Genomic DNA, 17,011 nt, shown 5'->3' with positions numbered 1-17,011 from the left:
GAATATATACAACAACACCTCACCCATAAACATTACAGGGATATGGCTCTGAATATATACAACACCTCCCCTATAAACATTACAGGGATATGGCTCTGAATATATACAACAACACCTCCCCTATAAACATTACAGGGATATGGCTCTGAATATATACAACACCTCCCCTATAAACATTACAGGGATATGGCTCTGAATATATACAACACCTCCCCTATAAACATTACAGGGATATGGCTCTGAATATATACAACAACACCTCCCCTATAAACATTACAGGGATATGGCTCTGAATATATACAACACCTCCCCTATAAACATTACAGGGATATGGCTCTGACTATATACAACACCTCCCCTATAAACATTACAGGGATATGGCTCTGAATATATACAACACCTCCCCTATAAACATTACAGGGATATGGCTCTGAATATATACAACACCTCCCCTATAAACATTACAGGGATATGGCTCTGAATATATACAACAACACCTCCCCTATAAACATTACAGGGATATGGCTCTGAATATATACAACACCTCCCCTATAAACATTACAGGGATATGGCTCTGACTATATACAACACCTCCCCTATAAACATTACAGGGATATGGCTCTGAATATATACAACACCTCCCCTATAAACATTACAGGGATATGGCTCTGAATATATACAACACCTCCCCTATAAACATTACAGGGATATGGCTCTGAATATATACAACAACACCTCCCCTATAAACATTACAGGGATATGGCTCTGAATATATACAACACCTCCCCTATAAACATTACAGGGATATGGCTCTGACTATATACAACACCTCCCCTATAAACATTACAGGGATATGGCTCTGAATATATACAACAACACCTCCCCTATAAACATTACAGGGATATGGCTCTGAATATATACAACACCTCCCCTATAAACATTACAGGGATATGGCTCTGAATATATACAACACCTCCCCTATAAACATTACAGGGATATGGCTCTGAATATATACAACACCTCCCCTATAAACATTACAGGGATATGGCTCTGAATATATACAACACCTCCCCTATAAACATTACAGGGATATGGCTCTGAATATATACAACACCTCCCCTATAAACATTACAGGGATATGGCTCTGAATATATACAACACCTTCCCTATAAACAATACAGGGATATGGCTCTGAATATATACAACACCTCCCCTATAAACATTACAGGGATATGGCTCTGAATATATACAACACCTCCCCTATAAACATTACAGGGATATGGCTCTGAATATATACAGCACCTCCCCTATAAACATTACAGGGATATGGCTCTGAATATATACAACACCTCCCCTATAAACATTACAGGGATATGGCTCTGAATATATACAACACCTCCCCTATAAACATTACAGGGATATGGCTCTGAATATATACAACACCTCCCCTATAAACATTACAGGGATATGGCTCTGAATATATACAACAACACCTCCCCTATAAACATTACAGGGATATGGCTCTGAATATATACAACACCTCCCCTATAAACATTACAGGGATATGGCTCTGAATATATACAACACCTCCCCTATAAACATTACAGGGATATGGCTCTGAATATATACAACACCTCCCCTATAAACATTACAGGGATATGGCTCTGAATATATACAACACCTCCCCTATAAACATTACAGGGATATGGCTCTGAGTATATACAACACCTCCCCTATAAACATTACAGGGATATGGCTCTGACTATATACAACACCTTCCCTATAAACATTACAGGGATATGGCTCTGAATATATACAACAACACTTTGCATTTCTGTCTCTTCTGTAGATGTTATATCCTTGTATTGCTGATGCTGTATCTTCAAATGAATTATCTCAGTGAGTCTCAGAAATGGCTGATATATGAATGTTATCTGATGTTTGTAAATGATTGATTTCATGAGCCTTCTGTCTGCGGTTACATATATTTGTCACGTGTACTCCCTCTCCGGCCTCTGGGTCATCAGGCTGCTGATTGTTCCGCACACCTGTCACCATCGTCTCGCGCACCAGCGCCTCATGACACTCACCTGGTCTCCATCACCTCCTTGATTATCTTCCCTATATCTGTCACTCCCCTCCGTTCTTTCCTCAGTCGTTATTGACTCTGTTTTCATGTTGTTGCGTTGTTTGTGGTTTGTGTTCATTGTTTATTTATTATTATTTATTAAAACTCTCACTCCCTGAACTTGCTTCCCGACTCTCAGAGCACTTGTTATAGAATGACGCCTCACCTCTCGGTGGGAATGACGTTGGGTCCGGGAGCTGCTACAGGCTCTCATGCCTCAGACAGATCAACAGGCTCCCCTGCTACAGCCAGCTCGTCAGGATCTCATGCCTCAGACAGATCAACAGGCTCCCCTGCTTCCACCCACTCATCAGGCTCTCATACATGATCGCCAGGCTCCCGTGCCCCAGCCAAGCGACAGGTTCCCGCACATCAGCAGGGGTGACCGTTCCCCTCCTGATCCCCAGGATCGTCCTTTTGGTTGGCGTCCTGTGGCTGGAGCCGAACGCACAGGGGAGGGGGTACTGTCACGTATGCTCTCTCCGGTGCTCTAGGTCGCCATGCTTCCCCATCTCAGCAGGACTGACAGGCTTCCCGCGCCTCAGTAGGGGTGACCGGTCCCCTCCTGATCCCCAGGATCGTCCTTTTGGTTGGCGTCCTGTGGCTGGAGCCGAACGCACAGGGGAGGGGGTACTGTCACGTATGCTCTCTCCGGTGCTCTAGGTCGCCATGCTTCCCCATCTCAGCAGGACTGACAGGCTTCCCGCGCCTCAGCAGAGGTGACCGTTCCCCTCCTGATCCCCGTGATCGTCCTTTTGGTTGGCGTCCTGTGGCTGGAGCCGAACGCACAGGGGAGGGGGTACTGTCACGTATGCTCTCTCCGGTGCTCTAGGTCGCCATGCTTCCCCATCTCAGCAGGACTGACAGGCTTCCCGCGCCTCAGTAGGGGTGACCGGTCCCCTCCTGATCCCCGTGATCGTCTTTTTGGTTGGCGTCCTGTGGCTGGAGCCGAACGCACAGGGGAGGGGGTACTGTCACGTATGCTCTCTCCGGTGCTCTAGGTCGCCATGCTTCCCCATCTCAGCAGGACTGACAGGCTTCCCGCGCCTCAGCAGAGGTGACCGTTCCCCTCCTGATCCCCGTGATCGTCCTTTTGGTTGGCGTCCTGTGGCTGGAGCCGAACGCACAGGGGAGGGGGTACTGTCACGTATGCTCTCTCCGGTGCTCTAGGTCGCCATGCTTCCCCATCTCAGCAGGACTGACAGGCTTCCCGCGCCTCAGTAGGGGTGACCGGTCCCCTCCTGATCCCCGTGATCGTCTTTTTGGTTGGCGTCCTGTGGCTGGAGCCGAACGCACAGGGGAGGGGGTACTGTCACGTATGCTCTCTCCGGTGCTCTAGGTCGCCATGCTTCCCCATCTCAGCAGGACTGACAGGCTTCCCGCGCCTCAGCAGAGGTGACCGTTCCCCTCCTGATCCCCGTGATCGTCCTTTTGGTTGGCGTCCTGTGGCTGGAGCCGAACGCACAGGGGAGGGGGTACTGTCACGTATGCTCTCTCCGGTGCTCTAGGTCGCCATGCTTCCCCATCTCAGCAGGACTGACAGGCTTCCCGCGCCTCAGCAGAGGTGACCGTTCCCCTCCTGATCCCCGTGATCGTCTTTTTGGTTGGCGTCCTGTGGCTGGAGCCGAACGCACAGGGGAGGGGGTACTGTCACGTATGCTCTCTCCGGTGCTCTAGGTCGCCATGCTTCCCCATCTCAGCAGGACTGACAGGCTTCCCGCGCCTCAGCAGAGGTGACCGTTCCCCTCCTGATCCCCGTGATCGTCTTTTTGGTTGGCGTCCTGTGGCTGGAGCCGAACGCACAGGGGAGGGGGTACTGTCACGTATGCTCTCTCCGGTGCTCTAGGTCGCCATGCTTCCCCATCTCAGCAGGACTGACAGGCTTCCCGCGCCTCAGTAGGGGTGACCGGTCCCCTCCTGATCCCCAGGATCGTCCTTTTGGTTGGCGTCCTGTGGCTGGAGCCGAACGCACAGGGGAGGGGGTACTGTCACGTATGCTCTCTCCGGTGCTCTAGGTCGCCATGCTTCCCCATCTCAGCAGGACTGACAGGCTTCCCGCGCCTCAGCAGAGGTGACCGTTCCCCTCCTGATCCCCGTGATCGTCCTTTTGGTTGGCGTCCTGTGGCTGGAGCCGAACGCACAGGGGAGGGGGTACTGTCACGTATGCTCTCTCCGGTGCTCTAGGTCGCCATGCTTCCCCATCTCAGCAGGACTGACAGGCTTCCCGCGCCTCAGCAGAGGTGACCGTTCCCCTCCTGATCCCCGTGATCGTCTTTTTGGTTGGCGTCCTGTGGCTGGAGCCGAACGCACAGGGGAGGGGGTACTGTCACGTATGCTCTCTCCGGTGCTCTAGGTCGCCATGCTTCCCCATCTCAGCAGGACTGACAGGCTTCCCGCGCCTCAGCAGAGGTGACCGTTCCCCTCCTGATCCCCGTGATCGTCTTTTTGGTTGGCGTCCTGTGGCTGGAGCCGAACGCACAGGGGAGGGGGTACTGTCACGTATGCTCTCTCCGGTGCTCTAGGTCGCCATGCTTCCCCATCTCAGCAGGACTGACAGGCTTCCCGCGCCTCAGCAGAGGTGACCGTTCCCCTCCTGATCCCCGTGATCGTCTTTTTGGTTGGCGTCCTGTGGCTGGAGCCGAACGCACAGGGGAGGGGGTACTGTCACGTATGCTCTCTCCGGTGCTCTAGGTCGCCATGCTTCCCCATCTCAGCAGGACTGACAGGCTTCCCGCGCCTCAGCAGAGGTGACCGTTCCCCTCCTGATCCCCGTGATCGTCTTTTTGGTTGGCGTCCTGTGGCTGGAGCCGAACGCACAGGGGAGGGGGTACTGTCACGTATGCTCTCTCCGGTGCTCTAGGTCGCCATGCTTCCCCATCTCAGCAGGACTGACAGGCTTCCCGCGCCTCAGCAGAGGTGACCGTTCCCCTCCTGATCCCCGTGATCGTCCTTTTGGTTGGCGTCCTGTGGCTGGAGCCGAACGCACAGGGGAGGGGGTACTGTCACGTATGCTCTCTCCGGTGCTCTAGGTCGCCATGCTCCCCCATCTCAGCAGGACTGACAGGCTTCCCGCGCCTCAGCAGAGGTGACCGTTCCCCTCCTGATCCCCGTGATCGTCCTTTTGGTTGGCGTCCTGTGGCTGGAGCCGAACGCACAGGGGAGGGGGTACTGTCACGTATGCTCTCTCCGGTGCTCTAGGTCGCCATGCTTCCCCATCTCAGCAGGACTGACAGGCTTCCCGCGCCTCAGCAGAGGTGACCGTTCCCCTCCTGATCCCCGTGATCGTCTTTTGGTTGGCGTCCTGTGGCTGGAGCCGAACGCACAGGGGAGGGGGTACTGTCACGTATGCTCTCTCCGGTGCTCTAGGTCGCCATGCTTCCCCATCTCAGCAGGACTGACAGGCTTCCCGCGCCTCAGCAGAGGTGACCGTTCCCCTCCTGATCCCCGTGATCGTCTTTTTGGTTGGCGTCCTGTGGCTGGAGCCGAACGCACAGGGGAGGGGGTACTGTCACGTATGCTCTCTCCGGTGCTCTAGGTCGCCATGCTTCCCCATCTCAGCAGGACTGACAGGCTTCCCGCGCCTCAGCAGAGGTGACCGTTCCCCTCCTGATCCCCGTGATCGTCTTTTTGGTTGGCGTCCTGTGGCTGGAGCCGAACGCACAGGGGAGGGGGTACTGTCACGTATGCTCTCTCCGGTGCTCTAGGTCGCCATGCTTCCCCATCTCAGCAGGACTGACAGGCTTCCCGCGCCTCAGCAGAGGTGACCGTTCCCCTCCTGATCCCCGTGATCGTCCTTTTGGTTGGCGTCCTGTGGCTGGAGCCGAACGCACAGGGGAGGGGGTACTGTCACGTATGCTCTCTCCGGTGCTCTAGGTCGCCATGCTCCCCCATCTCAGCAGGACTGACAGGCTTCCCGCGCCTCAGCAGAGGTGACCGTTCCCCTCCTGATCCCCGTGATCGTCCTTTTGGTTGGCGTCCTGTGGCTGGAGCCGAACGCACAGGGGAGGGGGTACTGTCACGTATGCTCTCTCCGGTGCTCTAGGTCGCCATGCTCCCCCATCTCAGCAGGACTGACAGGCTTCCCGCGCCTCAGCAGAGGTGACCGTTCCCCTCCTGATCCCCGTGATCGTCTTTTTGGTCGGCGTCCTGTGGTTGGAGCCACAGGTCTGAGTGGGGGTACTGTCACGTGTGTTCCCTCTCCGGCCTCTCCCTCTCTCGTTATGGCACACACCTGTCACCATTGTTACACTCACCTGCGCGTCATCATGCTCACCTGGAGTCCATCACTTCCCTGATTACCTTCCCTATATATGTCACTCCCCTCGGTTCCTTCCCCAGGCGTTATTGTTTCTGTTCCTGTGTCAGTTCTGTGCGTTGTTTGTGTTTCTTGTTTTTGTGTTGTGTTTATTTATTAAAACACTCACCCCCTGAACTTGCTTCCCGACTATCAGCGCACATCGTTACAATATTAACATGGGCTAATTTCAGCCCTTTCCTGGGAAGTGATGTCTCTGCTTATCAGAGACATAATGCTGAAAAGAGCTAAATAAAAACATATACATTCAGCAGTCCATTAATCAGTTGGTGTGTGTGCTGTGGGGTTGAAGCTATAAACCTTGGCTCTCTCATCCCTTCCAGGCTTCTGGGAGGGAGGGTGGACAATGAGTCTGTCATAGCAGATGTAAGCAATGTTCCCACGGACTCTGGCAGCTTTCATGGCTGGGATCAGTTCTTTCCTCTTCTGGCGCACAGCTTCAGGATAGTCCTCGTTGAGGAAGATATACATTCCTCTCAAGTTCTTGGCTCTTTCCAGAAACGCAACCTTGTACTTGAACCCCAGGAACTTGACGACCATCTGCCTGGGCCTGTCACCTGGGCCGGTGGTGGGTTTTCCAGTCTTGTGGGCACGCTCCACCTCAATCTTCCTTTGGTCCATATTCAATACTCAGAAATCATTTCCATAACTTTGTCCTCAGACTTCATCCAGGTCTCACGTGGAGATTCTGCAATCCTGTCCACAACCATATTTCACCTTGATTTTCCCACAAGTCTGATGTATCTGTCATTGTAATCATGGGTTCAGAACTGATGTCCTCTATCAGTGGCTTACAGACGGCTGTTATCTTGCCGTTCAACTCTTTAAACTCATTGAGCTGACACTGGGAGAACTGCAAACTGTTCATTTATCAGACTGAGAGACATGACCATAGTCAGACTGAGAGACATGACCATGGTCAGACTGAGAGACATGACTATAGTCAGACTGAGAGACATGACCATAGTCAGACTGAGAGACATGACCATAGTCAGACTGAGAGACATGACCATAGTCAGACTGAGAGACATGACCATAGTCAGACTGAGAGACATGACCATAGTCAGACTGAGAGACATGACCATAGTCAGACTGAGAGACATGACCATAGTCAGACTGAGAGACATGACCATAGTCAGACTGAGAGACATGACCATAGTCAGACTGAGAGACATGACCATAGTCAGACTGAGAGACATGACCATAGTCAGACTGAGAGACATGACCATAGTCAGACTGAGAGACATGACCATGGTCAGACTGAGAGACATGACCATAGTCAGACTGAGAGACATGACTATAGTCAGACTGAGAGACATGACCATGGTCAGACTGAGAGACATGACTATAGTCAGACTGAGAGACATGACCATAGTCAGACTGAGAGACATGACCATAGTCAGACTGAGAGACATGACCATAGTCAGACTGACCATGGTTAGAGACATGACCATAGTCAGACTGAGAGACATGACTATAGTCAGACTGAGAGACATGACCATAGTCAGACTGAGAGACATGACCATAGTCAGACTGAGAGACATGACCATAGTCAGACTGAGAGACATGACCATAGTCAGACTGAGAGACATGACTATAGTCAGACTGAGAGACATGACCATAGTCAGACTGAGAGACATGACCATAGTCAGACTGAGAGACATGACCATAGTCAGACTGAGAGACATGACCATAGTCAGACTGAGAGACATGACTATAGTCAGACTGAGTAATATGACTATAGTCAGACTGAGAGACATGACCATAGTCAGACTGAGTAATATGACTATAGTCAGACTGAGAGACATGACCATGGTCAGACTGTGAGACATGACCATAGTCAGACTGTGAGACATGACCATAGTCAGACTGAGAGACATGACCATGGTCAGACTGAGGGGCACCAATAAATCTCTAAGATTACGAGACCAAAACAAGTCAGAAAAGAAGAACATCGTGAACACTGGTTACTGTGATACTGTGTGATACTGTCTGTACTTTGCTTTAGTTTTGTGCCATTCGTTTATAAAAAGGCACAAATGGTGCTTAGTAAAAAGTGTAAAGTTCTGTCGTGTCTGGTGTCTGAGGATTAGGGCTCAAAAGGCCACGAAAGGCCTCAATATGTATTGTTTTTTTAACCACACCTGTTTTTATTTTCTTCCTGAAACATCATCATTAACCTTTCCTCTCAATCACATGCTACTCCCATGTACCATGGCAGTGTTCAACCACATGCTACTCCCATGTACCATGGCAGTGTTCAATCACATGCTACTCCCATGTACCATGGCAGTGTTCAACCACATGCTACTCCCATGTACCATGGCAGTGTTCAACCACATGCTACTCCCATGTACCATGGCAGTGTTCAACCACATGCTACTCCCATGTACCATGGCAGTGTTCAACCACATGCTACTCCCATGTACCATGGCAGTGTTCAACCACATGCTACTCCCATGTACCATGGCAGTGTTCAACCCCATGCTACTCCCATGTACCATGGCAGTGTTCAACCACATGCTACTCCCATGTACCATGGAAGTGTTCAACCACATGCTACTCCCATGTACCATGGCAGTGTTCAACCACATGCTACTCCCATGTACCATGGCAGTGTTCAACCACATGCTACTCCCATGTACCATGGCAGTGTTCAACCACATGCTACTCCCATGTACCATGGCAGTGCTCAACCACATGCTACTCCCATGTACCATGGCAGTGTTCAACCACATGCTACTCCCATGTACCATTGCATTGCTCAACCACATTCTACTCCCATGTACCATGGCAGTGTTCAACCACATGCTACTCCCATGTACCATTGCAGTGTTCAACCACATGCTACTCCCATGTACCATTGCAGGGCTCAACCACATGCTACTCCCATGTACCATGGCAGTGTTCAACCACATGCTACTCCCATGTACCATGGCAGTGTTCAACCACATGCTACTCCCATGTACCATGGCAGTGTTCAACCACATGCTACTCCCATGTACCATGGCAGTGTTCAACCACATGCTACTCCCATGTACCATGGCAGTGTTCAACCACATGCTACTCCCATGTACCATGGCAGTGTTCAACCACATGCTACTCCCATGTACCATGGCAGTGTTCAACCACATGCTACTCCCATGTACCATGGCAGTGTTCAACCACATGCTACTCCCATGTACCATGGCAGTGTTCAACCGGTGGTCATTCTTTAAACGTCCAAGTCAAATCTCCATACCATATACTGTTACAATCCTCTGATATGGTGTTGCTTACCTTCGACCGCTCGTTTAAAGAACACTTTGCAGCTTCCACATGTGAGGACCCCATAGTGACACCCTGAGGCCTCATCTCCACAGATCATACATATTCTCTGGGGTGGAACACTGCAGAACCAGGGAATGAGCCATTGGTTATTTACACCGACAACATTGGCATTCTGATATCTCAGCAATTGGCTGATTGAGGAATAATAAAACAAGCTCATCAAATCAAATCAGATTCATTTTGGCAACAAACAAAAAACGCAAATGCATGAATATGAAACCACATTTAAATTATCTGAAAGATGCCAAACTGCTGAGACTTTTACAAAGGTTATGGTCAGCTATACTTTAAATAATGCGTCAATCTTACCCGCCATATCCTGTATAGGTTGGGGACCTCTGGAGCAGGGCTGAGGTGTGAATTCCATCCGGGGAGGAGTAGCCATGGTGTGGGTACTGGTCCTCGGAGACCCCGCTGGACTGGCACCAAAACGAGGAATGAGTAGGAGAGGTCTGAATGGACCATCTGGGCATTTCACTCTTATAAATCATCAAATGCTGCTGTGGACCCTGTCCGTTACTGCTCATTACATCAAAACTCAGCATGCCCTTACCGGGATGAGTAGGAAAGGGAATACCACGTGAGTCTGCACGGACCTGGGGAACCGTCGACATCTGGTCGTTCTGATTCAAGTCGACTAGAAAGTTCGGTGAACAGTCCAATAGTACTTGTTGTCCAGGCGCGGAGGTGGGGAAAGACGCTGCCGAATCATCCAGAAAACCTAACTGTTGTTGTTTCCTCTCGCTGTCATAACAGGTCTCGAGGGTAGGGATGCTGGCCGTTAGGTCAAAATCAGGACACGGTGTTTCCATGATTAGTGACGGCTCCTTCTCATCTTTGATGATCCTACAACCCCCGGTGGCTGTGGTTGAACTGGGCGTCGATATCATGTTCGTAGCCGCTCTCTGCAAACTTTCATGAGTTACTGTTGGGATCGGCTGCGGTAACGTGGAATCCTTCACTCCCTCTATACCACGCACCTCTGTCCAGCGCACAGGGTCAGAGCGGTCATAAAAAGATTTATTGATAAGTGAGGCGTTATCTCTGACAGTACAGTCTTTGAACATGGCACTGTTGTTACTTGAGCCAGGAGGCGCAGCGCACAAAGTGCCAACGTTTCCAAAACTACGCACTACGGGGGACGTGCAGACTTGAGACTGTGGCTCCTTAGACAATTTCCGAGGCTGAGAAAATCCTACATCTTTATACTTCTCGATCAAATAACTTACTATTTTACTGGAGTCTGTGACGTCTGGGCTCAATGTGTTCGCTGTGTCCATCCTGTCTGTTGTGTGTTCATTTTCCATTCTGTTGTCAAAGCTACAGAAATCACGACGACGACAGTCAGTCAGAGTCCCTGTCAGTCGGCGAGGAGACTAGAGTGGGTGGTGTCTCCTGGTGCAAAGAAAGAACTTCCCAAAATGCTTTTCTGCGTTGTGACAGGCTGTGCCTTTAGTGTTCGACCCTTTCAGATTTGCTGTGCAGCCACCACTGGCTTGCTGTATATATAGAGAAATACAATGGTACAACCCATACGTCTGTGGCTCAATCAATGTTTAAAAGGGGTTTGAAGTCCAAAACACGCCGGTAATGCGGTAGGACTCATTAGGTTAATGACTGGCATGACAATGGTCATAGAAGCTGACGAGACATTACGAACACATTTGGGACCAGACTACACTGGATGGTTAGCAGCTACAGATGATGTGCAATAATGATGAAGTCTCCATTTCCTATTTCAATAAGCAAGTGGTTGGCCAGGGTAAGAGGCTAACATGAGAGAGAGAGAGAGAGAGAGAGAGAGAGAGAGAGAGAGAGAGAGAGAGAGAGAGAGAGAGAGAGAGAGAGAGAGAGAGAGAGAGAGAGAGAGAGAGAGAGAGAGAGAGAGAGAGAGAGAGAGAGAGAGAGAGAGCGAGAGAGAGAGAGAGAGAGAGAGAGACAGAGAGAGAGAGAGAGAGAGAGAGAGAGAGAGAGACAGAGAGAGACAGAGAGAGAGAGAGAGAGAGAGAGAGAGACAGAGAGAGAGAGAGAGAGAGAGAGAGAGAGAGAGAGAGAGAGAGAGAGAGAGAGAGAGAGAGAGAGAGAGAGAGAGAGAGAGAGAGAGAGAGAGAGAGAGAGAGAGAGAGAGAGCGAGAGAGAGAGAGAGAGAGAGAGAGAGAGAGAGAGAGAGAGAGAGAGAGAGAGAGAGAGAGAGCGAGAGAGAGAGAGAGAGAGAGAGAGAGAGAGAGAGAGAGCGAGAGAGAGAGAGAGAGAGAGAGAGAGAGAGAGAGAGAGAGACAGAGAGAGAGAGAGAGAGAGAGAGAGAGAGAGAGAGAGAGAGAGAGAGAGAGAGCTCAGCCAAGGATAACAGGGTAGCACGAGTTCATTGAATGGCGAAATTATGCCTTGTGGCCCTTCACAGAATATCCATGGTTCATAATTAAAACACATAGTTACACATCTCTATTTCTGTGTTAAAACTGACCATCAAATAGGCGCAGCTCTTCAAGTAAAGAAGGATAAAAATCAAATTACCTTTTGATGTTCAGTTGTAATAATATCAAAGTGGAACACATTACTTTCTTTCTAATCAACTCTCTTTGGGAAATTTTTATTTGTATAAAACAGCAAACTAGACTTGTGTAAAAACCCATGTTCTTTGTTTAAGTTTAGCTCCTGTAATTTACGAGGGCTGGTGTTTGACTGTATCTAGGAGACACCCAGGCTGAGAGCAAGAGGGGGGGAACCCTCCACATGTTCCACTCAGAGACATCATCTAGACTGAGGTTTTAGTATTACCAGGGAGGACAGAGGGGGGGAACCCTCCACATGTTCCACTCAGAGACATCATCTAGACTGAGGTTTTAGTATTACCAGGGAGGACAGAGACATCATCTAGACTGAGTTTTAGTATTACCAGGGAGGACAGAGGGGGGGAACCCTCCACATGTTCCACTCAGAGACATCATCTAGACTGAGGTTTTAGTATTACCAGGGAGGACAGAGACATCATCTAGACTGAGTTTTAGTATTACCAGGGAGGACAGAGGGGGGGAACCCTCCACATGTTCCACTCAGAGACATCATCTAGACTGAGGTTTTAGTATTACCAGGGAGGACAGAGACATCATCTAGACTGAGTTTTAGTATTACCAGGGAGGACAGAGGGGGGGAACCCTCCACATGTTCCACTCAGAGACATCATCTAGACTGAGGTTTAGTATTACCAGGGAGGACAGAGACATCATCTAGACTGAGGTTTAGTATTACCAGGGAGGACAGAGGGGGGGAACCCTCCACATGTTCCACTCAGAGACATCATCTAGACTGAGTTTTAGTATTACCAGGGAGGACAGAGACATCATCTAGACTGAGGTTTAGTATTACCAGGGAGGACAGAGGGGGGGAACCCTCCACATGTTCCACTCAGAGACATCATCTAGACTGAGGTTTAGTATTACCAGGGAGGACAGAGACATCATCTAGACTGAGGTTTAGTATTACCAGGGAGGACAGAGGGGGGGAACCCTCCACATGTTCCACTCAGAGACATCATCTAGACTGAGTTTTAGTATTACCAGGGAGGACAGAGGGGGGGAACCCTCCGCATGTTCCACTCAGAGACATCATCTAGACTGAGGTTTTAGTATTACCAGGGAGGACAGAGACATCATCTAGACTGAGTTTTAGTATTACCAGGGAGGACAGAGGGGGGGAACCCTCCGCATGTTCCACTCAGAGACATCATCTAGACTGAGGTTTTAGTATTACCAGGGAGGACAGATACATCATCTAGACTGAGTTTTAGTATTACCAGGGAGGACAGAGGGGGGGAACCCTCCGCATGTTCCACTCAGAGACATCATCTAGACTGAGGTTTTAGTATTACCAGGGAGGACAGAGACATCATCTAGACTGAGTTTTAGTATTACCAGGGAGGACAGAGGGGGGGAACCCTCCACATGTTCCACTCAGAGACATCATCTAGACTGAGGTTTAGTATTACCAGGGAGGACAGAGGGGGGGAACCCTCCACATGTTCCACTCAGAGACATCATCTAGACTGAGGTTTAGTATTACCAGGGAGAACAGAGACATCATCTAATCTGAGGTTTTAATATTACCAGGGAGGACAGAGACATCATCTAATCTGAGGTTCTAATATTCCCAGGGAGGACAGAGACATCATCTAATCTGAGGTTCTAATATTCCCAGGGAGGACAGAGACATCATCTAGACTGAGGTTTAGTATTACCAGGGAGGACAGAGGGGGGGAACCCTCCACATGTTCCACTCAGAGACGTCATCTAGACTGAGTTTTAGTATTACCAGGGAGGACAGAGGGGGGGAACCCTCCACATGTTCCACTCAGAGACGTCATCTAGACTGAGTTTTAGTATTACCAGGGAGGACAGAGGGGGGGAACCCTCCACATGTTCCACTCAGAGATATCATCTAGACTGAGGTTTAGTATTACCAGCAAGAGGGGGGGAACCCTCCACATGTTCCACTCAGAGACATCATCTAGATTGAGGTTTAGTATTACCAGGGAGGACAGAGACATCATCTAGACTGAGTTTTAGTATTACCAGGGAGGACAGAGACATCATCTAGTCTGAGGTTTTAATATTACCAGGGAGGACAGAGACATCATCTAGTCTGAGGTTCTAATATTACCAGGGAGGTCAGAGACATCATCTAATCTGAGGTTTTAATATTACCAGGGAGGACAGAGACATCATCTAGACTGAGTTTTAGTATTACCAGGGGGGACAGAGACATCATCTAGACTGAGTTTTAGTATTACCAGGGAGGACAGAGACATCTAGTCTGAGGTTTTAATATTACCAGGGAGGACAGAGACATCTAATCTGAGGTTTTCATATTACCAGGGAGGACAGAGACATCATCTAATCTGAGGTTTTCATATTACCAGGGAGGACAGAGACATCATCTAATCTGAGTTTTTAATATTACCAGGGAGGACAGAGACATCATCTAATCTGAGTTTTAGTATTACCAGGGAGGACAGAGACATCATCTAATCTGAGTTTTAGTATTACCAGGGAGGACAGAGACATCATCTAATCTGAGGTTTTCATATTACCAGGGAGGACAGAGACATCATCTAATCTGAGTTTTAGTATTACCAGGGAGGACAGAGACATCATCTAATCTGAGGTTTTCATATTACCAGGGAGGACAGAAACATCATCTAATCTGAGGTTTTAATATTACCAGGGAGGACAGAGACATAATCTAGACTGAGTTTTAGTATTACCAGGGAGGACAGAGACATCATCTAGACTGAGTTTTAGTATTACCAGGGAGGACAGAGACATCATCTAGACTGAGTTTTAGTATTACCAGGGAGGACAGAGACATCATCTAGACTGAGTTTTAGTATTACCAGGGAGGACAGAGACATCATCTAATCTGATGTTTTAATATTACCAGGGAGGACAGAGACATCATCTAGACTGAGGTTTTCATATTACCAGGGAGGACAGAGACATAATCTAATCTGAGTTCTAATATTACCAGGGAGGACAGAGACATAATCTAATCTGAGTTTTAATATTACCAGGGAGGACAGAGACATCATCTAGTCTGAGGTTTTAATATTACCAGGGAGGACAGAGACATCATCTAATCTGAGTTTTAATATTACCAGGGAGGACAGAGACATAATCTAATCTGAGTTTTTAATATTACCAGGGAGGACAGAAACATCATCTAATCTGAGTTTTTAATATTACCAGGGAGGACAGAAACATCATCTAATCTGAGGTTCTAATATTACCAGGGAGGACAGAGACATCATCTAATCTGAGGTTTTAATATTACCAGGGAGGACAGAGACATCATCTAATCTGAGGTTTTAATATTACCAGGGAGGACAGAGACATCATCTAATCTGAGGTTCTAATATTACCAGGGAGGACAGAAACATCATCTAATCTGAGTTTTTAATATTACCAGGGAGGACAGAAACATCATCTAATCTGAGTTTTTAATATTACCAGGGAGGACAGAAACATCATCTAATCTGAGGTTCTAATATTACCAGGGAGGACAGAGACATCATCTAATCTGAGGTTTTAATATTACCAGGGAGGACAGAGACATCTAATCTGAGGTTTTAATATTACCAGGGAGGACAGAGACATCATCTAATCTGAGGTTTTAATATTACCAGGGAGGACAGAAACATCATCTAATCTGAGGTTTTAATATTACCAGGGAGGACAGAGACATCTAATCTGATGTTTTAATACTACCAGGGATTGGTAATATTACCAGGGAGTTTTATTCAGGTAAAAAGTGATTCGTATTTCATATCAATTTATATGACTCTCCACAAGCCTACTGTACAAAAAACAACATCTCAAAAAGGATATCTTGACTTTTTTATGATGATATATTATAATGTCTCTTTAAGCAACATCTGCTGTTCAGGGTTGGAGAAGATTGCTTTGAAAGATGTATACCGCTGTTGCCTTTGTGCCGCGTGAAACCCCCTGTTGGCTTTGCCATGTCAACGGCTCTACCTGTGTCGCTGTGAGCCGGTGGGTCTGACTCTCTTTGTATCCATGCTGATTGTGGTTCTGATGGCGTCACAGGGTTGCAACTTTCTCTGGTGACAGGACCCCCAACATTCTGAAATTGCATTTTCGTCTCCCCAGTTTTATCATCGCACTGTGATAGAAAAAAGAGCTTTAGGACCTTGCGAACACCACATAGCAGGCTGTGTGAAGGCAAAGCTTCTGAAAGGCTAGCTGGACCGGCACGGGAGAGGAACGGAGCAGCTGCTGTCAGTGTGTATGTGTTGCACTCTTTCTCCGAGTTGTAAAAGCAAGCAGAGCAGAAACTGGCTACTCTTTAGTTGACTGAAGTAGCTGGCAAGGTAACTGCTGTTTGATTTATTAGAAAAATTAAGTCAAAAGAAAATGGTAAAACGCTTCATTGTGAAGCTAAATACACTTAATGTACTGTGAAATATTTTTGTAAAATCTATTTTAATGTAATTATATATTAATGTTATTTTATATTATATAAATTACTGCCTTAATGTTGCTGGACCCCAGGAAGAGTAGCTGCTGCCTTGACAGGAACTAATGGGGATCCACCTCTTCCTGGGGTCCAGCAACATTAAGGCAGTAATTTATATTATATAAAATAACATTAATATATAATTACATTCAAATAGATGTTACAAAAATATTTCACAGTACATTAAGTGTATTTAGCTTCACAAT

The 17,011-nt window shown here is 48.2% G+C and overlaps 1 protein-coding gene across 1 annotated transcript in view; it reads right to left on the bottom strand.

Annotated features, from left to right (window-relative positions):
* pgr (progesterone receptor) overlaps positions 1-11,231 on the bottom strand; it is a 50,450-nt gene extending 39,219 nt beyond the window's left edge. Inside the window, exons 1-2 of the mRNA XM_064985433.1 lie at positions 10,083-11,231; positions 9,723-9,832 (exon numbers count right to left, since the gene is read on the bottom strand). Of these exons, the coding sequence (XP_064841505.1) occupies positions 9,723-9,832; positions 10,083-11,080 (1,108 nt within the window). The 5' untranslated portion in view covers positions 11,081-11,231. The remainder of the gene's footprint in view (positions 1-9,722; positions 9,833-10,082) is intronic.
* Positions 11,232-17,011: the final 5,780 nt, after the last annotated feature.

This window comes from Oncorhynchus masou, chromosome 13, assembly GCF_036934945.1.
Source record: "Oncorhynchus masou masou isolate Uvic2021 chromosome 13, UVic_Omas_1.1, whole genome shotgun sequence".
NCBI classification, from domain to species: Eukaryota; Metazoa; Chordata; class Actinopteri; order Salmoniformes; family Salmonidae; genus Oncorhynchus; species Oncorhynchus masou.
This window is presented reverse-complemented; position numbering and strand designations above follow the sequence as displayed.